At 38.4% G+C, this 25,317-nt stretch overlaps 1 protein-coding gene across 1 annotated transcript in view; it reads right to left on the reverse strand.

The window, feature by feature from the left end:
- Positions 1-15,315: 15,315 nt before the first annotated feature.
- Positions 15,316-25,317, reverse strand: part of TBX20 (T-box transcription factor 20) — a gene marked incomplete at both ends in the record, with an annotated part of 32,831 nt that continues 22,829 nt past the window's right edge. The window contains 2 exons of the mRNA XM_084281472.1: positions 15,316-15,656; positions 19,226-19,335. Coding sequence (XP_084137598.1) covers positions 15,316-15,656; positions 19,226-19,335 — 451 coding nt within the window. The remainder of the gene's footprint in view (positions 15,657-19,225; positions 19,336-25,317) is intronic.

Here is a 25,317-nt window from a genome sequence, read left to right on the forward strand (position 1 = left end):
AGGTTTTTCCAACTGGTCTGTCACAGGCCAACTTTGAAAGTAGAATGGATGATCTGACGTGAGGGTGGTAACAGGGAATGGAGTTGTGGGACTAGTCGATTAGTAGCACTGAGAATAGGGACCAGAACAAGACTACAGAGGGTTAGGCAGTAAATGAGGAAGAAAATAGAAAGTCAGAGGACAAAGAAGGAAAGAGAAGAAGAGTCATGTTGGAAAATAACTTTAAATGTGCCAATTCAACAGAGGCCTGCTGCTTTCAGTGTTTCATATATTTTTAAAGGTGTGCTGTGGGTGGAAAGGAAATACCTAAATGCTAGAAGGAAACCTGCATCCCCTGATAGCACGTCAGAGGCCCTGAGGTCTCAAATTTCTAAAACACTGAATAAAATCTTGGTCATAATTAACATTTTCATTTCATTCAAGAGATTGAGAAAGTATCTTTTTATTTATACTCTCTACCCCAGGATACATGTTTGCTTTCCCATGGAGTGACATCTGCTGTATTTGCCACATTCAAAAGTGAGTCTCTCTCTCTCACATATAATGGGGTTTGCTGCCTGCCTTCCTCTCTTGAACTAACTCTGGAGGTCTCTTCCTCATGAAGGCTTCCACAAACAGATCCCATGGGTCTCAGGGACAACACGTTTCTGGGCTTTCTTCCCCACCGTCATTAGAATGATTTGAAGAAGAAAAACTACACCCCTTGTTCTCAAAGGAAGGGAAACCTAAAGACAAAGGACTTCACATCAGCAGACACCTTCCAAGAGAAGGACTGCAACTGCATCTTCAGGTTTTTCTTACATTTCTCATGTTGCAAACTTTACCTCAAGAAGAACTGCCTGGTTTCTGTCTTTTCTGTACACTTCAAAGATGCACTGTCCTTGTCCTACAGTCCCTTTAATTTTAGTACTAATGGCATTAGACTCTTTCATGGAGCATAGTCCTCTTTTTTCTGAAAAGCCCCAACTAAGGCTTGGAAGAACAAGGAGGGACCCAAACTCTCTTATCTATCAAATACATGTTTTTCCTCTTCAGAGACAGCAGGGCTAAGGGCAGACACATGCTTGGGACTTCAACATTTCCATTTAGGAAGAAATGTATTCCCATTTAACTAGGGAGTTCAGCAGAGTCTGCATTTGTCTGATAGTACCATTTCTATCATTGTGCCCACTTAAAAAGAGAATCAAAAATCATGGAGATTAAATGTGAAGATAAGTCTTTATGCTCATGATTTTTACTCACTTACCTCCAGAAATACAGTTGAAGTCTCTGTAAGCTCATATATGAGATTGCCAAACTATACCAAATGATTCTTTATTATTTAGCTAATTTCAACTTAGTTCAACAGTCAGACTTCATGGTAGCAGGGTATGGTTTTGCATTCAGAGGGCTCTTGTACTAAAAACAATTTAGATCTATGCAAAAAGTGGAAGGAAAAAGAGGACAGATTTTAAGACATTTCAAGAGAATAAACCACAAAGTCTCTTTAGAACTCACTATCATCATGCTTGCTGAGATTCAAAGTGAAGGTCTGCAGATGTATGAAAATTATTCCCACAAAAGAAAAGACATGCATCTTTACGTAAATATGCAATCTGCATATTTTCGCCCCAAGTAAGGCATTAGGTGTGACATGCTTTCCCAGCTGAGCAACACCAAGTCCTGTACGACTATCCAGTTGCACAACTCTGGTGCAGAAAGCAAGCTTTATGTGGGTGCAGACACCTGTTTTAAGCCTTGCAAGGCTTTCTGAGCACTATAAATTGGCTTTTGTACAAACAGAAATCAGGCTGTGCATTTTCTGCTTGCTATGGTATTAGGTACATGTTCCAAAAGGATTCAAAGATAACTTTGTTAAGGTATGGACTGGTATGCTTATTTTGTCTACTGGGAAGAACTTAAAAAATTGTGCATGTGGATATGAGCTAATTATTTCCTCTTATTCAGATAAAATTTATTACAGAAAACACTAATATTTGCTGAAAAAAAAAATGTAGGAATAAAAATAAATAATAAATATATTACCATCCATGATCTAAAATGACATTACAGCTTTCAACTGACTGGATCCCAGCCTATCGGTAAGCAGAGAGAGGGGGGAACAGAAATAAAATAAATAAAATAAAATAAAATAAATACCACCCACAACCAACCAACCAACCAAACAACAAAAAAAAAAAAACAGCAACAATTACAACAACAAAACCAGAGAAAACATCACTCAACTTAAGAAACAGAAATCTCTTGCTGGTACAGGTTAGCATCTTTTCCCTCACCTTGTGGCTTTTGCACCTGAGGACCAGCTATAAGATCTGAGAGGATATACTCAAGGCAAGCTGTAGGTTACATATTGTGTAGGGAAAAGAATAAAAACAAAACAACAACCAAAAAGAATTTTTCTGCTTGGAAGCGGCTTATAGCAGTAAAATAACGTTTTGCAGCCGTGATGATATAGGATCCTGGGGAAAGAACTGAAACAACACTGTCATGCTGGCGTGTGAGGATGAGAAAACGAGGGAATTTGGGCAATTTGGGTCGGGGCACACGGAAAAATTTAGACAGCCCAACTCCTTTTCTTTTTCCTGTACTTCCTTCTTCTTTCTCCCCTTTCCTACCTACTCTTCACCCTGAGGTGTCATCAGGCGCTGTCCCTGCCTAAGCCACCCAAAGCTGGGCAGCAGCGCCCCACGGACCTGCCGCCTGCAGCCGGCAGAGGGCACAGAGAGCCTGCGGAAAAGAGGCTGGAAAACAGTTTTCTCTCAGGTGGCTTTCTGAATCCAAGTAGGGGAGGGGAAGGGTCAGGTGTCTCCCCAAAGACCATTGGGTTCTCATTAGAAACGAACATGGGAATTGTTCATTGTAGGCTGAGTGTTAGGATAAAAATAATAATAATAATAAAAATAAATTTAAAAGAGAGAAAAAGAAAACATTGATGCCCATCAGGAAATATTGAAGTTGGCTGCCCTCTTAGCACAGCACATGGTCCTGCCCTGCAGTGGCTTTGCCAGCAAGGTATTCCTGGTGAAAGTTCCCCAGTGATGGCACCAGAACCAGGAGCAATGCCCTGAGCTTGGAAGCTCGATGGCAAGGTTGTTCTGTGAGGGGACACCCACACCAGGAATTATACCCATGCCAGCACACGCGGGCTCTAGTATGGATCTCAGGTGGACCCAGGACAATGTAAAGCTGTCCTGGGTTTGGATTGCCACCAAAACATAGGGTGCCCCACCCCTCAGCACAGTCAGCTCTCTGCTGCACAAGCTTGTGCAGCCAGCAGGGTTTATTTATTTTAATTATTAGTATTTTGGCGTATAACAATAAAAAAGTATGACAGAGTGGCAGTGTGCAATCATATAAAGATTACATGTATGTATTCAAATGAAGGAACAACATGGCCAAGAAGCTCAATGATGAGTGAACTTGTTAAAAGAAGAAATGCACTTTCTTGGAACCAGATTCTAATTCAGACCAAATGATTTTCAGGTGGAAATAAATTAAAAAAAAAAAAAAAAAAAAAGAGTCCTTATCACATGTGAAAAGGTGCCATAATGTTGAAATTAAATGTTTTAGTTTTACTATTAGGTTATGAAGAATGTATCCATCCCATACTGAAATTTAAAATATACTGAACCTACAGCTCTGCATGTGGGTATTTCACACATGAGGCTGGGTGGAGCAAAGTAAAACGATTAGTTTATAACATCTTTTCAATATAAATAAGGAAATCCAATAAAAATAGCTGAAACCACATTTGCATTTCACGAACAAGCTCCCTGCTCTAGTCCTTTTTGTTGCAGAAGTACAAACCTCTGGCAGAACTAGTTTTGTGCCTAAACTTCATCATGTTTAAGAATCCTTGTTTTCTTTACTAACAGAAGTACGGACGCACATGTAACATTTTTGCAAATGCTTACATTTTTATTAAACTTGTTGTTTCCTTACCAGCTTAAAACGGTTCTTTTAAGCATCGCTTTTCAAAGCAACTTCACATGGAGAAATCTATTTTAAGTCATTTGTTAATTCAACATCAGTGAAGTGAAACAAAAAATTAAGTCGTTATTCATTTTTGGATTATGTATGTCATGTTCAATGGTGGGGGAAATTTTACAGAGTTCTGTTTCTTTTCTCAATTTTATTCCAACAGCTTGGTACACTTATTAATTCTTATGGCTTTCATTATTTAAATGAAGATGATATGCAGTTCTGTTTCCTTTTCTGGGGTCCTTTTTGTCTTCTTTGAGTAATTTCTCCATCTGGATGCATGCTCAGCCCTTGTCATGAATCACAGATAAAGCAGAAAAATCCAGTTCGTTGTCTTTGTCTGTTTGAATCATTGGTTTAGCCCAGCTATGCAAATTATTTTATGTGGACCTGCTCCAGAACTGAAGAGGTAAATAGCAATTAGCATTATAACACAAAATTTACGATAAGCGTTCATTTCGTCTCTGCTTGGACAGGCTTATATGGGTGATTCTTAGTGTTTTCTTCAATCAGCATCTGGTATGGCTGAAGTCTGAACATCTGATCTGTTTTTCCTTCAAGTTACATGATAATGGGAACCTTCTTCCTGAGCTAGAGTTGTCTTCTTTCACTATATTGTAGTTTTGTTTATGCCCTTATTGCAAGTGTGACTTTGTTAAATATTATTGTACATGGCTTGCAATTTTTCATGTGATTTTAGGTTTTAAAATGTCTCCCCTAGTCTCCTGTTGGCATACCGTACATCTTCAGCGTGAACTTTTACATTTGGCACATAGAGCAATTCATCTCGAAATTACATGTTATTTCCTTAATTTGGTATTTCTATTTACACTAACTCTAAACACCCACTTAGATCTTATGATCAGCTTCCAATTTATTTCTGCTGTAGCATCCGGACAGTTGCTATTTACATCTTCCTATTTTTCCCCAGAGTGTTCATTCTGGTGAACATGTCCACCTTACCACAGCTGCACTGTGGATTCACATTTCCAGGAATTTCCACACATACAAGCGTTAAAAATATTTTATGTCATAAGACATTGAATGTCAGGTTCACAGACACGTTACTATTTGTGAAAAATAGCTTTAACAAAGTTTTTCTAAAGTTTGGACTTTGGAATAATTATCATTTACATTCCTCATAGCTTTCTACTAGGATTTCAGACAGAAGTAGGACTATTGCCCTGTTCAGCCCAAGCATGCAGGTTGGAGGCTGATCTATGAGAGAGACCTGAACATTGCAGATCTCAGCCTCTAGGCTCCTAAGCCACCAGAGGAACGCACAGAGTGTCTCCAGGCACAAACACCAACAAGTCTACATGTTTAAGCGTCTGCAGACCAGGGGACAGACCAGTCCCAAACCTGCTGCCTGCTTTACTGCCTATGCCAAAGCCCTGAAGAGAAAAATGTGTTGTTTTTCCTGTGGGAGGAACTTGAATGTGCCAGGCAGCAGAAGCTGCTCATGAGCAGGGCTGGAGGCACCCCCTGCTCCCGTTCTCCTCTGTGTAATTCGATGTTCTGATTTCTCCCTGCTTCTTCTGCGGCAAGACAGTTCTAGCCCATCCCTTCTGCTTGGGACAGCAAATTTCTGTTTTCCCTATTCCATTGAGATGGCAGCTCTGCCTTTGAGGCAGGTATATAGGCTCTTCTTATGCAAAGCATAAGGAGAACTAAGCTCCAAAAAGAGGATCCACAAAAGAAAACATGTCCCGATTTGCACAGAGAAGAGACATTAATCCCTCCAACTCAGATAAGTGCTCTTATTGTTGAGGTAGCAAATAAGAATGAAGTATCCATGTGTTCTCTAACAGTTTGGCCAAGCTTGTTGAAAGAACAGAAGAGGTTGGTCTCTAAAAAACCCTTTCAAAATAGCAAAACCGTATGGCTAAGGCTTTCAAAACAGGACATAGGGATTTAGGAGCATCATTCTTGCTAAAATTAGTGGGAGCTGTGCATCTACATTCCCTAGGTGCTTTGAAATCTCAGCCTATAATATTCCTTATCAGTCTTTTCCATCATCAGGCATGTAGGATGGGAGATACTTTCTGTGACTGAAAACACAAGAAGTTGTCTGTCCAGAACTACTAGAAACCATGCCAAGCTGTCTTAAGTGCTAGGCAGGCTATATGGCACATAGTAATTCATTTAAGAATAATTGGAAAACATTTAAAGCCTTGTAAAGGAAATTGGGGGCACAAGTGTTAGACTGTGCATTTTTGTGCATACAAAAATGTAGGATGTTTCTAGTGCGTGGCAAAACACAAGAGCAAAGAAGGCCAAATTCTTTAACCATCTGAAGCAATCTAATCATCCTCTGGCAAGGCACTGTTTGGGGCGAGTGTGTTAACAGAAAATGGGAGTGATTAAATAAAGTCACACTGATAAATCTACTGAGCACTACTAACTTATTTGTAATATCATTGAAGATGAGCAGTGTGACTGATGCCTAAAGTCTAAGAGCTATGACACTCAGAGGGACGGAGTTTGAAACCTGCCATGCCAAAGCCCGGGGTACACACTCAGATATTATCAATGCAAATTTTACAGTCACCAATTTGCATCAAGATAAAGATTAATTTGTCTTTTAGCTGCCCTGGGATGGGCCTATACGAGAGGAATAATAAAAACAGGAAAGAATAACAATAGATTTGTAAGGGACTAGCTATCAACCACAACTTTAAGACAAGGAGTAAGAGAAAGAAAAAAAACAGTTGTCTCCCACACTCAGCTTTCACACTAGAGAACACCAGCACAGACCAGCAGACTTCATGTCTCATAATAGAAAAGAGAAACAGAAGGAGGAGTGGTTTCAACAGAACAGGACCCCTGCCTGGAGGTGGCCCAATTCCAGCAGCCCCTGTTAAGGACGGGCTATCAGTTGAAGAATCACAGCTCATTCCAGTTCTGTGATAACTCAGAGAAAGAAAGTGGATTCTGCTGATATCAACCAAATGATTTAGGATTTTATGGTTAAAATTACGGGATGTATTGTCCCTAAAACCCAACTGGAAGATGGTGTAGGCTATAAGTAAAGAAGTCATGAAATCCCACAATTTCTTATTATTGCTTTCAGGACATTTTAGGGTGCCTTAGCACAGAGACTCAGGTGAAGAGCACAATAGTAATTCTGGTTTGAACTGACAAGATATATGAACAGATTGCCTCTGAAAGAGTAGATAAAAGACTCCTGACATAGATTTTATGTTACGTACTTCATCCCTGCTGTGAATATCTAGGAACTGCCAGAAGCTAAGTATCTAAACAGAGAACTGCTGCAGCTGTTCAAGAAACTATATTACCTCCACCATTTCGGGGGTTATTTTCCCTAAATGCCGTATATTATGGATTCAGTTGCAGGCATTTGCCGAAGTCATCTTGCTGCTTGAGCTATCGCCCATAACAGCTGACTGAATTAAAGCAGACAAAGAGCTTGCTGAGTGCCCCCTGCATATCTGAAGGGCAATCATTTATCTCATCACCATTTCTGCTAACCACCCTTCTCCAAACACAGGAGAGCACAGAACTTTGAAGCAGATGCTCATCAAGTTTCCAAAAACGGTCTCTCAAAACAAGGGGATTCTTTAGAACACAGAAACCTCTCAAAAATGGCTACACATATTCCTGGTAGGCTTTGAAATGAGAATAAAAACAATTTGAAACCAACTAGTAGATCAAAATGATTCAGCACAGTTTTGATTTTTAATTCAACAACAGGTAATGACCAAATAACTCCCTCTAGTCTCTACAATTAAGGCTGTTTTTTTTTGACTCAGAAGGCCTAAACAATAAAAACCATCACCTTTTTCTAGGTTTGTTTTTAGGGTTATATTTTATATTTATAGAACTAAAAGTGTTGCAGCAGTGAATTATCTAGTACAGTCTGCATTGGGTGAGGTCATCTCACTCTTCAAAAAATCTGTCTGGCAAGTATCCCCACATATTCTTAGTCCTTCTAGTAATTATTATGGAGAACAAGAACCAGTTTCTGTAGTTTCCCCAGAGGTCCCTAGAGCCTCACCGACCAATGTTTATATTAGCAACTAGCTTTAATAAGAATCTTAGGAATTAGATGGCTGACAACTCTTTATTCTTAGAATTATTGATTATTGTTAGATATATATATATATCTATTGTTAGACACATAGTTAAGTATATCATTATAAGTAACAATAATCAGTAATCACCTATATATTGAACTGACACGGCATAATCTAAATAATTTGATGTACATTTGAAATGCTTTTTACTCATAATTCAAAATATCATTTATTGCTCCACAATTCTAACATAGCATTAAATCAGTGCATTCATTGTGCTTCTAAACAGGAAGTTTAGAAAATATCACCATCCAAGTATATATATTTTTTTCCTGTGCTGCTTGTCTCCAAGTAAGATGATTTGGACATAAATCTGTTTTCTAAATATGAAACACAAGGCAGCCTACAGCCATCATGACTACTCATCAGTCTCTTCAGAGTAACCCTGCTAGGAGGAAGCTCCAGATCTTCACTTTATTTAATTCCCTGGTTTTCTTTTTGCCAATAGTAAAAAAAAAAAAAAAAAAAAAAAAAAAAAAAAAAAAGAGATCCAACTATAAAGGTGTTTGTCATACAGACAACTTGCTCCCAAAAGTCTTGATTCTACAAAGCACAGAGTGTTCAACTGAAAAGCCAGTGAAATACTTAAGCATTGATTTAACTTTAAACAAGCAAGCCGACTGATTTCAGCAAGACTTTTGGCATAGCCACATCTTGAAGCGGCACACAGCCAATATTTCTGACTCAGAAAAAGTGCCAGCACACGTGTTTAGTTGTACATGTAATCAGGAAAGCCCCTGAGCCTGAGGTTAAGCAAAAGACTTTTACAGCACTAAATACCCATGAGAGAATAGATGTTTTTGCTACCAAGATGACATTCAAAATACAATACAGGTACAAAAGACAACATACACAATTACCAACTCAATGAGCTGTCCTCATTTGCAAATATTCCAAATGGAAAATAGATACATTAATGAATGATTGCAACTCAGCACATTTAAAGTGTATCTGACTTACCTCAGGCTGTTCTCTTCTTCCTTACATTCAGACAGAAACCAAATTAAGGCAGTGTTACAGCTGTTCGTTAGGACTTTGCAGCTCTTCTATCACATCAGGTTTCCCTGTAAGCCAGCAACACCTGTGAACTAGCTGCATAAAGACCCTTCAGCTGATTTCAATTTGAAGAAAAAACTCAACTAATGGTAATGGTAAATCTTTGGAGCAACACCAGGATTTTGTCGGAAGATGTTTTAAGACATGGCTCTCACAGAACGCTTGAAAGCACTTCAAGAGACTTCGGTTGTCCCAAGGCAAGACTGGCTCTAGTCACATCGTTCTCAAGTAGCACATGTTCAACCAGTTCTTAAAGACTTCCAGTGATAGACATTGCTCCTTATCTTCTCTAGGCAATCCGGTCCCCTGCTTCACTATCCCTCTTCTTTGAATACCTTAGATGTCTCAGGTTACTCTCCCATGCTTTAATGTATGTTATTTAAATAGAAATAACATCCTATTAAATAAAAGGATATTAAAAGCCTGCAGTAGATAGGGAGAATAATTTGTTCCTTGCTTCCTTGTTACATTCTTCTCACATTTGAAAACCTTATTGCATCTTCCCATAATCTCCACATCTCCAGCCTAAACAGACCTGATTCCTTTCCAATTCCTTCTTAGACTATGTTTCCTAGATCTCTTTTTATTATCTTGGGGATCTTGGGAACCCCACATTTCAGCCACGTTGGTTCTGCTCTAGTGGCCAAAACCACCAATATTTCTGAATATGATAATGGAGAATTTTGAAAAATCATTTTTGTAATGATGTGCAAACTACACTGACATTCAACTACTGTAGAAGTATCACTCCATATCTTGAATTCAAGATTTAGACTGCCTTTAGCATATGATCAGCCCTTCCAAATTTTGTGTGCTCACAGAAAAATCCACCGTTGGCTCCAGTGTGCTCAGGGATTTGGTGAGAGGAAAAACAACAGAGGCAGCAAGCTTTGGCTAAATAAGAATGATATATCAAAACACCCAATATTTTAATGAAAGAAACTGAGTATCCACACATTTGCACTTCTGTACAATTTTTGTGATATATATATATATATAATTTTAAGATGTTTACAAATAACATTTAATGCTTCAAATATTACATAATGTTGATATTATATTTCTAGCAGAAATAAATATATTGCACTTAAAAAGAAACTTTTCATTAGATGTTGCTTCATAGTTTATGTTCATAACTTCTTTTTCCATAAAAAGATTTCCCCCTACCCCCACCCCATACACACAAACACACACTTCAGTACATGGTGAATGTGCTCACGCAATGCATTATAAACAACAAAGTCAACACAGCAAACAGCAGAATTGTGGTACATTCTGTTAAAGAGGTTACATCCAGTTTTTACCTTCCTCATTTTTAAACCAAATCTTTCCTCATGTTTCTGAAGGTACAAAAAAAAAATAAAATTGTTTAAATGTGCTAAAGTTAAAATACAGCAAACTGTATTTTTTGTCCTTAATCTATCATAAAATGTTACTTCAGTTTACTTAAATCACTGCTTAGTTTTCTTTTGAAAAGATAAAATAAAGAAAAAGAAGTTGTTATTTTATAAAGTAGAGACTATATTCAAGGACAGTCTATCACAGAGTAATACATAAATCCTCTGGCCAGCACATAAGTGGTTAGTAAAGAAACCACATCTTCTGCAGCCGAAAACACTCTGTAAGGAGTAGTGAGAATAAGATCTCACCAAAACAAAAGATAATCTTGCAGTGAGTGAGTATCACCCCTCTGCAGATGATGAGCATAAGCTCTGAGGCCAAAACTTCCTCCCAGATAATGAGCCCTAAATGTTACACTGATCTCACTTTTGCCTTACCCCTTATCTAGGAGTAAATTACCACAATTTGTGTTAACTTCCAGTTTTGGAAAGCTCCCCATATTTTTGCAATAATTCTTATTGACATTTCCGTTTCTCTATAATAGACACACAAATAAAGAGGATGTAGTGCATAAACAAGTGCCAGCCCAAATTGTTTCAATTTAAAAGAGGTTCATTTACAAATGCTGGTTAGTATTTGCTGGATGTTGGAAGCTGCAACAACCTAATATGTGTATATGCTCATGCAGTGACACAGCCCACATTGATAAAGCCTTCTAGTGAAAAATTTGTTGTTGCATTTTTTAGACTGCACTATAAGGATGTTAGCTATCACACAACATACTATGTTGGAACTTGCAAAGAAGCATTTCCATTCAAATCTCTGAGCCTTTATCCACTTGGTGTTTGTCAGCTTATACCTGGAAGAGTACCACTGATACCAGTAAGACTGAATCTTCGAGTGTTCCACAGGACATATAAAGCAATGCTGCAAACCAAACAGCCAAATTTAAACTGTTTTTGATGTCTAGCTTCTCTCAAGGCTCCATAACTTGAATTAGAAAATAAATAAATAAAATAGACAAATGCATCCACATCAGTTTTGTTAGTGTTTGGGATGCTTTTGTTGGATAAAATACCCAAGGCTGTTGACTATCTGTGGATAAAAGGGTAATCCAGAAAACACACAAAAGCATTCTTAACACTTGGAGCATAATCTTATCATTCTCTTTGAAAAGCATATTCAGGCATGTTCTCTCCACCCTTCTTAAAAAAAAAAAAAAAAAAAAAAAAAAAAACACCAGTTTGCTCAGCCAAGACAGCTCATAAAGGTGAAGAGCACTTCTCAGGGGATATAAAATGTGAATTATATTGGAAAATAAACTCTAGATTATATTTGGCATTCCTAGACCATCTACGAGCAACAGATTTCTATTCTGAAAGTGATATAATTGTGACAGCAGTACAGCAGCTCCTTAAATAAATGAGTTATCGTCAAAGTAGTAGAGTTGTGAAGTAGTAGAGTTGTGTTGCTTTTTTGTTTTTGTTTTTGTTTTGTTTGTTTTTGTTTTTGTTTTTTAAGGCAAAGAAATCTCACTCTCTAACCAATTAATTACTTTTTATTTCTTTTTTATTGTGAAATCAATGCTGAAGCAGATTCATAGTTGGTTTTTAGCTTTTTATGCAGAGTACCTATATTGTTGCTGTCACAGTTACTGTCCAGGCAGTTTGACTTTATTTTTAGGTAAGAATGTTGAATGAAATCCTGTCTCCATTACAGAAAAGAAATTTACTACTGACCTCAGAGAAGCGGGAATTTTATCTCGGAATTACTCTCATGCTGTCCCTTGTCCACAGGAAGGTAATAGGGACAGGGAGAAGAAATTAGGTGGAAAGAGAGGTGTGAGCCTTGACCTGACTGGAAAAATCAGGGTGTGGATTTGACAGATTCTGGAGAAACCTTTCTTGATCATCTTCAAAGTGGACCTCATCACAGAGACTCTTGAGGAGGCATTGGCCTTATGTTTTTATATAGGGAGAGTCTACCGCCATATTTTTCAGATATGCATTGCATTTTACTTGTAGTGGAAAGCTCTTGTCTTTCACTTGATATTTTGGTAAATGGCTTTGTCAACATCCAGTTTCCTTCCTTCAGGAAGAGCCTGGAGAATTTTCTATGACACATTATCAGGGGAATTTGTGCATGCCTAATATTGGTATTCTTAGAACAGGGACTTAGAAAGGGCTAAAGATTGTACATTTTTTTCTCCACCTTTGCTTCATGAAGGAAGGGCAGGTCAATATATGAGCAGCCTTTATGTAACTTGAAAAGCTTGCCTAAATCTTGTTCCAAACTTGTTGGAACAATCAATGTTCCAAACTTGTTTCCAGAGCCATGCAAAAGCTGCCTGCTTACTTGACCACTTTCTGATATCAGCATTAAAGGTACTGGCTTGACTTGTTAACCTAACCATGTTCCGTGAAACCCCAGATAAGTTGATGGAGCTGCAGAAGGAAACAGATACAAGAAATAGAACTTCCCCACAGGCTTTAGTGAACATCATCATAGGACCTGCATACAACTATGCGTATTTCTTACAGAAGTCAAGCAATTGAAGGAGATGTATTAAAATTTCCTTCCAAATCTCCCCTGAAATTCTCACAATTGTGTAATTTTATATGTACTCGAAGAGGTATTTTCTTGTGGGTCTTTTCTAGCATCATCTAGATTTTTCTAGTATCATCTAATTTTCTGACAAAGAGTACTTTTATATTAACCCAGGTCATGAGTAGGCACAATCTTGTAATGTGCACCTTTCAGATGAACCTGATAGCCTGGAGCAAAACTTAATATTTGACATATCAAGACAAATTTAGTCCACGTCTGATTCTAAACCAGAGCTTTGCTCATTATATGCTTTTATGGAACTCCTTTTGGTAGCTCTGAACCCAGATACTGTAAATAGAAGTTTGTTTTCATTCACATGCAGAGAATGAAAGCTGTAAATTGCCCCAGGTAATTTTTTTTATCAGAATGTCCATCAGTGAGTAGAGGGAAATTAGGATGATAGTGTAGATAACTGAGGTGATTGTAAAGGCCAATTTGTGGGATTTTAAATTCAGCTACTGGGAAATATATAAAGATGGCCCTTATCTGTGGCCCTTATCATGCCCCAGCCTACAATAGAAACTGGGAATAGTCTGGGAGATTGTCATTGCTTGGTGTGACTGGGCATATAAGATAAGGCAATGGAACAACAACAAAAAAAGCATGACTTGCCTTGCACTTTGCTGAGAGGGGAGGTAGGTGGCTTGTTGTACTGCTCTCCACTTCCCACTATATGATGCCATCACCCACTAGTCAAGAGCAGAGGAAAACAGTCCTTTTGGCACTGTTTTCCAATGTGTTCCACTTCTGCACAGAACTTTGATATATGGGATTGGATTGCTAGTTCTTTTTTTGTTTGTTTTTAACCAGTAGATGTCTTATCATCTATAACTTGGATGCAACTGTACAGAGAAACTCTGTGTTGACTTCTTATTTACAGTGAAATCCCAGTTCCCGCCATGCAGAAAACCAGCATCACACTGGTTCATTTTTCAACAGTGCAAAAGACTCATGCTAGCTCTCTGCAGAGAGGTCAATTTTTCCTATGACTCTACAGTTGTATTGGACACAACGTGCTAGAAAAAGTCGACAGTACTTTGAATAAGAACTCTAATTGCTAACTAAAAAAGGCAAATATGTATAAAAAATATATAGGCAAAGTTTGACATTGAAATTTTCCCAAGAACACACCATTCTACTGGGACATGAGAAAACAGACAATACAATCCTCATTTACCTGACCAAACAACATGTCTAATAACAGGCATGACCAAATGCAAGAAAATTAGAATAAGTAGAAGGATACTCCAATGCCATTCGTCTTATATGATGATTACTGATTGTAGGTTGATCTAGAATCTATATAGAGACTGATCCATCCTGAAATTCTGTTAATGGTACACATTTGCAGCTGGACACAGATCTTTAGTGGCAAGCACAACAGCAAACAGAAGCTTTGATTTAAAGATTTTATGTGTTGGGTCTCTAAGTTTAAGTAATAGATTTTCCAAAAATCAATGTTTTCCTTCATGATACCTTAATAGACAGCTAAATTGCTCCTCCTAGGACATGGGACAAGCTTATTTTTAGACCAAAGGACAGAATACATCATTACTGCTACAGTCCTGTAACACAGTTCTTTTTGGAATTGATAATTGTTTTATGAAAGAAACAGAGAAAGAAAAAAGAAGGAAAAAAAAAAACTTGTTAATAATTTTCTCTTTGAGGCTATATAGCAACTATGAAACACTGCTCTTGGTGAATATAAGACAGACTTTCAAAAAGGACAGTGGCCTAGGACACTTTGTCCTATTCCCAGCAAAAGTATGTTGAGATAGCCCAAAACATGCTCAAAATTACAGTGACACATTTTTCTGTTTAGACGCTCATTAGTCACAAGGAGAGATGGAGATGAGTGAGAGTATTGCCTTTTTCAGAATCCTTCTAGCATATGGAAAAAGACCTATACACAATTAATTTGTACGCTGCTGCATAAATGTATACTTCCACGAGGCACAATGCACCTTTGGAACAACCTGCATGTGACCAGAAATCCTGGGAACTTTGGGATCCATTTCAACTGTGTTACACATAGGTCTGTGAGCAGCTCCAAGCTGCACGATCTCTTCTTGTGATCCCTCAAGGGAGGAATCAATCTCCATTATGCATTTTCTTAGCTGGTTTGTTACGAGTTCAGAACTCTCCTGCCACAGGCCTTTCAGGAAGGTCCCTTGTATTTTTTCATACCAAGCTTGCACATTTAAAATCTCGCGTTTCTCTTGTCTTACATCAGTCATACAAATGGCGTCATCACTGTGGAGGAGTGACGCAGTCCCTGGATAGCTGCATAAGGACCCTGCTGAAAATAATGGTGGTACCTAGGCATGTGGAAGGAAGGGAAAGTGGGGCCACTACCTTGCATGGAACTCGCTATTGCAGAGGGTGTGAGAGGCATTCCCAAGCGGCTGTATGGAGGCAGAGATCCTTGGATTGGATGAGGAATGGGTGTAGCTATGGATGCAGTGCTGGTACCCAGGGCACTCAATGACTGTGGATGCTGAAATCCAGGAAAACTGGTTGAGGAGGATACCCAGGAACTGAGGGACAGGTTATCAGATGTTGTAAAAGCTGATCCTGCAAACAAAGAGAAAGAATGCCTGATGTTTGCACTACAACACACAAAGCTGGTAAAACAGCAAAAGGGGAGGAAAAGAATCTTTTACAGCAAGGCTGATTTTAATGACAAGTTGTCACTGCAAATTCTTCCCAAATGCTTCTCTCTCTATTGTATCTATCTTTATATTATTATTTGCCAATTGGTCTCCCTCAACCCTACATCTTAGAAAAAATTAAATTGTAAGAAGCTGGTTGTAGTTAGTTTGAACAGTAAAATCAATTTGTTTGTTTTCATCAGACATTTTTCATATTAGACACTTAAAACCTTGCAATGCTGGCACTAAACACTGAAGCATCTACTGTTATGTGGAATGACACTGCATTACGTCCCTGTGGTGAAGGCATGGCTGTAGCTCTCCATATCAGATTCTCAGTAGAACAGATTAAATTTTTCTAAAATTTCACTCTGGCAAAAGTATAGAAAAAAGTCATTTACACTACAAGGTTCTGGATTTTGTTCTGCTGGTGGTGGTTTTGGCTTGGTTTATTTTTTTATTTTTTTATTTTTTTTTCTCTTTAATCCCAGGAAAGTGTGTTAACACTGCATCTTTTCACTCAAATTGACTTTTTTTTTTTTTTTTTTTTTTTTTGCAAAAAGCTCTTATATGTCAAAACATTCTTATTATTTTTCCAACTGTGTATAATGCCACAAGAAACAAGGGCAATACTAAATCGGATTAAGAGATGCTGGGTTTTAAGTGAAATACACAAAAATATTCTAAACTTACTCTGAAGATAAATAACTACTTTTGATTCAATATAAGTAGTTTCATTGCCATTTTTTCCATCTGAAAAGTTCAAAAGAAAATCTCTTTTCATAAACTGTCCTTATTTAAAACATTTTTTCTCTGAAGACAGCAGAATTTGAAAAAAGGAAAAATTGTATTTTTAAAATATAACTAATTTATTATATACAAAATATATGTAATAACTTTTTTCTTTTTCTTTTTTTTTTTTTTTGACAGTAAACTTTTGGGGAAACCAAAGGATAACTTGTTTTGATAACTATAGATGATCATTTTCAAATAATTGGGGAGGGGAGGGGAGGAGAGGGTAGGGATTAACAAATAGACTCTATTCAGGAATAGATTCTCAAATCATAAAGAGAGCTACTCTTGATTAATTCCTCCTCTGGTTAATAAAACAAGTCAACCAGTGCAGTAGCAGGAAGCAGAAATTGTGATAATTCAGCAGTAGAAACTGACTTGAATGAAATCTTGACCCTACCACTGAACCAAATCCTAACTGCTGGGAAATTAGGATCCAGAGCCAAACTGCAAGGATAACACCATACTAACAGACCAGAGCAAAAGCCTTTACAAAGCAAGGAATATCTGAGCATTACTGCACTATCATGAAAGCTGGCTACAAATCCAGATCTTACTAGAAGTTGTACATTTGGCTCTGTTCCAGGTGGCTACCATGAATCTTGTATGTTGATGCTGGAACACAGGCTCCCAGACATTATGCACCGAATAGTTCGATTTATTTCTTATCTGTTAATTCCTTTGGAAACAGACTTGTTGTGATAAATATACTGTTGAAGGCTAGCTACTTCTATCTTTAGATGGCTGAAATTGGTTGAGATGAGAATGCTCTGTATAGCTGTTGAAGTAATTTGAAATACATAGCAGTGAGAGTTTCTTCTTTCTACACAGAACAAAGTATGCCATTACTTCTCATGAGGAACATCCAGAAAGACCCTTTCCTCCTCCAACTGCAATGGTCTCTAATTACAATCTAGTACTCCAAAAAGTCTCACATATCACAATTGCTGGATCCGAAGAAATGCATTCTAATAATTCTGGGACAGTCAAAGCCTCAGAGAGCTTCTTACACACACCACTGAGCAGCGTGTATTTATTTAGCTATCAATTCTCATATACCAGGAAGGACACCCCTCAGTTTTGCATGCCACATTGTTTTCAAATGCATCAGAAAAAATAAAAATGTCTGAGCAGTTTCAATAATAAACTCTCTTTATATCTCAGAGAACTTTTCATTATTTAAGGACACCAGAGCCTAACAGAGCGAAGGCAGTACAAGTTACTCATCTCCAAGAACAGAACGTGCAACTTTGTGCATTCCTCTGGTTGCCCAGGACAGTCATACCCTATGCTAGCATATGGCTCCCAGATTAGAAAAAAGTTTGTTGCCACAACTCATTGTCTTCCTCACTTATTTGCCATGTTGCAAGTAAATGCAGAAGTGTACCCTGTATTTGATATACATAAAATTAATCTTAATTAAATATTCTTTCCTCCAGTGATGCCTTCCCTCAGAATTTTCTTCAGAAAGAGAAAGGATCTGACTGGCAGTTCTCACACTGATACTCACCTTTGTTTGCTTTGTCACTCCCAAAGAGGGACATCATACCAGGAAGAAATACAATTCCTGTAGGGAAGGTGCCTTGCTCTGAGCACTTCTGGCAAGGGAAAATTTAACGCCATCTTCAACAATAACTGGCCTAGGATCTAAGCCGATGTAAAGTAAGGTAATCTCCAAAAGTATTCACAAGAATGGCATCCTACCAGCTAAGGAGTTGCTCCAGAAACTCCATAATCTGAGGAACTGCTCTTAGAATAGATGTGTGTGAACATGCCCAACTAATCACATTTTGTTGAGGAGCAACTTGTAGTTAAAAATAAGTGTGTTTTCCCTGCACAAGTCCAAAGAGCTTATGACCAGAAATAATGCTCTTATCTTAGCAACACTATATGAAGTTAGAGGACAAGACAAGGGCACTGCCAGCCGGGCGGCGGATAGAACTGCTTTACCTCAAGTGGCTGTCTCATATCAGGCAGGTCACAAAGTCACCATGCAAAGTATAATGCAACACAAGTTTATGCTAGTCAGCAATCTCACAAGATGGATCTATTTCCAGTGGCAAATTATGTCAGATGCAATTTGTCCAGCAAGTCACCCCACAAAGAACAACTCTGCGTTGCTACTACTCCTGCGGCTGCTAAAGTAGACAAACCTAAAGCATTTGAGGTGAAGTGCCCAAGCAGAAAAAGCACATTTTAGAGATCACGAGACAAACAAATGTCAATTTTCCAGGCAGCTATGGACTTCTCTTCCTGTAGAGGCAAAACAGGTTAACCACAGGCTGGCTGGAGGTGATCAGAGCCAAGTCCTCTTGGCAGAAGGCTGTAGGGGCAGCAAAGGGCATGTCTACATTACCATTGGTGCTGAGCCACAGCTTTAAAGTCCTACCAAGGGATGGTGACTCTTAGCTTGTACTCAGCACTTTGGCAATTAAGTTGTATGTTGTTCAGCCATCCTGAAGAGGAAACAGCAATAGTTTTCTTCTGCTGGCCAAGTCTGTGTATGTATTTCTAGAGCTGTCTCCTGAACAAGGCCCCAGCTCCAGTGCCACTGGCATATCAGGTGTCCAGAGGAGCCACAAGGGAACATGTATTCCTCTTTGTGGATTTTATGGCAGAGACAGACACCAGAGTGCAACAATATTGGCTGTAATCCTCCTTTTCTCAAGCACAGTTTACCTCATGAGAACTTTTTCCTACCTCTGCTTTGTGTTGCCTGACTCTCATCTCCCAGATCGTCTTCTCCTCCATAGGTTCGAATGGGGGATCGGGCATAGGAATGCTTTTGGATAAGGCTCTCCACGCTTTCTCTGTGAAAGGAAACAGCATGTTATACAAATAACACCTTAAACAGCCTCTTATCTGTTTCACATTACCCTGTGACTGGCAGTGGACATTTGGACCTCAGAATGAAAAAATAATTCATTAGGTTAAAAAATACAAAGATGCTGGTTTTTTTGTTGTTGTTGTTTTTTTGTTTTGTTTTGTTTTGTTGTTGTTGTTGTTGTTGTTTTTCCTGCCCAGATCACAGCTTTCTCACACAGACTCTCTAAAATAATTTTGCAAAAGGATTACCACACAGCTTGTTTCTGGAAAAGCCATACTTGGCCTGTTCTAATATCCCTGATCACCTCTTACCTGTGTAGTGCTGCTTCTCCAGCAAACGAATTAGAGTAAACTTCTCACTGCATTTCCTGAATGTGATCTCAGACAGCAAATACAAGACCAGCACTCCTTACAGATTTGAAAATGCAAGCAATAAAACCAGTGCTCAGGGGGTATTTGTGCTCAGTGACCAGTCCATGTTCAGAGACACATACAGAACCATAAAATATCTTGAGTTGGAAGGGACTCACAAGGATCATCAAGCCTAGCTCCTGGCTCCACAAAGGACCACCCAAAAATCAGACCATATGTCTGAGAGCATTGTCCAAATGCTTCTTGAACTAGTCCAGATCTTTCCAAGCAAGCTTTCATGTCACACTTGACCATCTGGTCTGGCACTCTCCCATTTTCCTGAAATTATGGGCAAGAGAAAGATGTGTCCAGACACAGCCCACCTCTGAACATACTCTCTCTGTATCACGGCCCAGGCCAATTTGCAGCAGGAAGTCTACAGATACTACAGATCTCGTGCAGCATCTATTCTGGGAGGGTAGAAGTGCCTGCCAGGTCCATGCCTCACCAGTGGCACAAAGCACTGAAGTCACACAAATAATTTTTAAACAGAAGGAAGGCATATCTGCCCGATAAGCCATAGCAGTTTGTAAGGAAGATCCAGCCTTACACATTCCCGTCGCGTTTCCATGTAAGTTGGTGGCATAATACCAAAGATGAATCTGACCTTGGCACATTTCCAAAAAGGATCTGACCTTCTGTTCCCATTTAATAAATTTAGGTAGTGATAGCTGTTTAAAACTGCTGCTTGGTGAAAGTTTTGTTCGAATTCACCCTTTGGTTGTTCACATTCATTAATGCCCTTCACTATGAGAGTGTGGCTATTGCAGAAATTTCAAGGAAAAACATTTTCTAAGTAACAGGATAAATCACAATGGCATATGTTTTCCTTTCCTGCAAAAAGCCCATTATAGTCATTTTGTCCTTGGTCTATCACTGGCATCATTACTTATGCTAGTCTCCTCAGAAAAAAAATAAATAAAATAAAATAAAAAAGGGATCTTATCAAAGTGATTTACTTGTGTCAGGATTGGAAGTGGACTGAAAGCAATGGCAGTTCCTACATAGAGGATGATATAATTGAATTACTGCCTTTTAAGTGATTGAAAACAGTAGGCATATCAGGGTTATCTCGAAGAAGATTTCACAAAGAAAAAGACAGATGGCATTGTTTACATTATGCACTGAATGCCTCTTGAAACTTTCTTTTTCAGCAGCAGAATGTCAGACTGAAATGCAAAGAATTTTACTTAACCAAAAAGATTTTCTCAGATGAGTACAGAATAACTGAATAATGAATGACACCAGTATTGCCTAAGTGATTTAGATAGTAGTCTATAAACATATGCAGAACCAAAGAAGACTAATCCTTAAAGGACTGAAAAATAACTGTAATTCAGGTGAGATTTTATGGTCTGTATTGAGTTTATTTCTAGTAAAGTTCGGCTTATAATGACAGACATTAGTGCATGTAATAATATCTTGATGCAACAGAAAAAGTGTAGGCTCTAGTTTTAGTGCAATGGGCCAAGTTCATCTCTTAACCTCATTGGATCCAAAGGCATTTGGGGATAAATTCACCCCAATAAATTTACATTTCAATTACCTACAGGGATTTAAAGATAAATCAAATGCCCACAATTATTGCAGACTAAATTCTTTCCAGATGGGTCTGTATGCTAGACAGAGAACTCTATTATTCTATATGGTTGTCTTCTTTTAAAGGAAAAAGAGAGATGACTTCTTAGTGAACCCTGAATCTGCAAAGTCTGAAAACAGGGAACTATGTGGTAGGTTTATTTATTTATTTTTAATGTTGTAATGTTGCAGGTAGTATGCTAAAAGCTTTAGAAGATTAATCTCATTCGTTGGCACAAGAAGCCTTCTTTTTTTTTTTTTTTACGGCAGAAGGAATGGTTTGAACAAGAAAACTTGGATCAGGGAAAGCAACTCATTTCACAAAAGCAGTTCCTTTTGTACAGCTGGGATTTAAAGCTCAAAATTTTATATGCTTATCAAGCCTAACTATGCTGGTAATTTTAAGCTATAATCACAACACACCTACTAGCTTTTCATTTTGGAAGTTGAGGCTGTGATTCATATCATGGGTGCAAAGTGCTGAGGTTCACACAAGGATATAGGTAGCTGGACTCCACTGCCTTCAGATAGACACTCTCCTTTTTCATACAACACCTGCTGCAAAAATACCTCCAAACAGACCTATGAAATACAAAAGGCTGAACGGGAAGCCACCTAAGCATGCAAGAGGAAACAAAGGAAAGTAATATATTGTGCATTTTTTCCACACATGAAGGGTATCCAAGCTCTCCCACCAAGTGTTTTTTCTTCCACCTAGCAAAACAAGAGCTGAAATCTGGACTCAGGTCTTCCCCGTCTCATACAAGTAATCTAGCTACCACATCAAGGGATAATCTTTGCTTCTCTTTGTGTTTCAAAGGAAAGGGATGGTGGCATCTGCACCCTGCTCAAATATTTCGTGCTCAGAGACCACCACCCAGAGAAGAAAGTGGCTGCAACTCATCTAATCTATGGAAACATATAGAGTTTCCCACATAGTTTTGAAAAAGGAACTGAACCTCTTCCAGCCTTTGAAGACAGAGGTGCTTTTGGACTTGCTCCAAAGTAGACATGTAGGAGAAAGCAAAACTTCAACAAGACAATTTAAATGCCCATGAAATCTAGTTCAAAATGCACAAACAAACCTGGCAATCTGGACCAAGGGTTCCTGCTTACACATTTTTTTGTCTACCTGGAACAAAAAGACTTAAATGTCAAAATCTTCCTGGAAATCCTGTTTATGAAAGTTTGAACTGCTCAGAATGTCCAGAATATGGTGCTCTGTAGAATGGGCCAATATACAATTTTTTTATTTTTTAATTTTTTTTAGAAATCCTAAACTATTGTTATACTAATAGCAATAAGGAAAGACTCATTTATTTAAAGCTGTGGTTTTATAGTTCTTTATGCAACATCTTGAGGTATCACAGCATAGTTCAATGGATTTATATGGATTTATGGATATAATTTTTAAGGTACTGAACAATAAATCAATGTTTGCCATTTTGACTGCTCAAAAAAAAAAAATGTGAAGAGTATGAACAAAAATGGGATTCAGTGGAGGGTTTTTGTTTGTTTGTTTTTGTAAGAGCTTCTCTTCAGGTTTTTCAGACCTGACCCACTCTAATCTGCCTGACGAAGAAAGTGATTTTCAGTTGCTCAATGTTCTATTTCTTTACTTCTGTTATTCAGTTTGTGATCACTCATTAGCTAATACTTGCAACCTAACATTTTTAATCTTTTAATGTATCTTAGAATGCTATAGTTTCTTCTCTTCTCAATGAACTTCGTTTTTAAGAGACTAAAAGAAAATAGCTCTATACTAGAAAGATGTCTTCTTTCTGTCTCATCCTTTTGTGTGGCCTACCAATGAATTTCAATTTTTCAGAATTCTCTTCATCTCACAGTTACCTTGTGAATACCCAGATGGGAGAAAAACCCCACCCCCATGTAATATATTAGTATGATTAAGCTGTGTTACATATACAACTGGATAACAGTAGCAGATGACAAGCTGGAGAAGAGCAAGTTAGGGGCTAGAGATGTTCAAGAAAAAGAAGAAACCACATGCCAAACAGAGAGGAAAAGAAAGCTCTTACTGGCTAGCACACCCTCTGAGAAGATGATGAGGCAAGACAAATGTGAGGAGAGGTAATATGGAAAAGGAGCTTAGGCTGATCCTAACAATCTGCATTTTGACAGAAGCACACCTTGAGCCCAGCCCTTTAATAAGCAGTAGCTTATTATGAACAAAGTGTCTCTTTCCTTTGTACAAGAAATAAACCATGAAGGTTTGGACCAGAAACGTGAGTGAAGGACTGAGAGAATTTATCAGCTGGTAAGATTTTGAGGTGCATAAACAGTCCCTTGCCATTCTACAGGTTTTAATGTCTTGGCTGAATATTTTGCTCTTGTCTCTTCCGGCAAAGCTAATCTCCAGCTGGAGATGCTTTATGTCTTGCAGCTACACGCTGGGTCTTTGGCCATGTTCAGTTAACACTGTGCTGTATGTACAGAGGATCAAAAGTAGATAGGCAGATCCCAATATAGCTGACAAATCATTCACTAGCACTTCACAGACTAAACCCAAGGTCTTACTGTGGTATTGGATTTTCACTGGGAGACTGCTGGAAACAGACTTGGGAAACAGCTGAGAAGGCCCTGTGTGAGGACACTCACTTCCTCTTGCTGTCAACTTACAGAAGTTCTCTCAGGAGACAGTACCATCCCAGATTACACTGAGCAAGATCTTTAATCAAGGTGAAAGAACACTTCTTCTTAGTAGGTGTAAGCAGGCATCTCTCTGATGCTTCTTTATACGACTTTTCTTCTGCTTTTGCTATTACTCTGCTTCAGCCGTGCATCCACAGCTGCCCCCTGATCACCATGACCCTGATGTTGAGGCATGTGATCTCAAGCCCTGCTGTTATCAAAGAGGGATCACCATCCCACAATGCCCCATCAACAAAGGTGCTGACACATGCCTATGTGCACCTGAAGCTATGGATTTTCCTGAATGTGGCACTGAGAGCACCCAGGAGACAGGAAGCCTACCTTCTCCTTCTGAGATGGGGAGTCTTAAGGCGATATACTTGGTTTTGGCAGAAAGCATTAGAAAAGCTAACCCAGAATGAGTTTGTTGGAGCCAGGCCTTGGTTAGCATCCATCTTAGATCTGTACCATGGATCCGGAGAGGATGGAGTTGATGCAATGCTCAGGCACCCCTTCCACTAGGAGATAGGTTTTAACAACCATTGAAGACAACTTGCAGAAGTAACAAAGAGCAGGTAGAAGATCCAGGCACTCTAAACTCATTCTCTACAGAAGTCACTGTCTCAGGAATGGCTATGGTGGAGGGGGGTAAAGGATGACAACAAATTTCAGGGCACAGTCAAGCAACCCATTAGCATTTTGTCTATTTGCCCTAATTATACAAGTGATAGGTAAGCAAAAAATTATGGATATCCTCAGAATCTGCTCCCTATTCTTGGTGTCATGGTTTTTGTCTTTCTCTTTACAAGAAAAGCAATGTTAAAAAAATAATAGAAGGAAAATAACAAAATAAAAAGAAACTGACAACCATGTTTTGCTTGGCTATTCAGTTCAACACAAAGAAAAATACAGAACAGGATATAAAGTGTATGAATTATCAGTTTGCAGCCTGAATGACTTCTTTAGTTCCGCATTTCAAAGGTTTCCTTTTTTTCGTAGCTGCCAGTTAGTATGCTTGGAAGAAAGCCCAGATAACAGAAGACATCAGAAGTGAGGTGAGGTGAAGACAGATGGAATAAATGGGCTGAGAAAGCACAAAAATAAACTTGTCGGAAGTCGCACTGTAGTAGATTTTTTTTTAAGGGAAAAGATGACTAATTTGTCCAAGACGCAAGTGCTAAAAACAAGTCCTAAAAAAATAAACAAAACAGAAAAAAAAGAAAAGAGAAAAAAGGAAAACAACAAGATGAACAAATACATTTCTATAACACCAGAAGAAGAGCTAACAACAAAAACTGTCAGAACCACTTTCAGATATCGCTGAG

The sequence above is a fragment of the Netta rufina genome (assembly GCF_964035555.1).
Source record: "Netta rufina genome assembly, chromosome: 2".
NCBI classification, from domain to species: domain Eukaryota; kingdom Metazoa; phylum Chordata; class Aves; order Anseriformes; family Anatidae; genus Netta; species Netta rufina.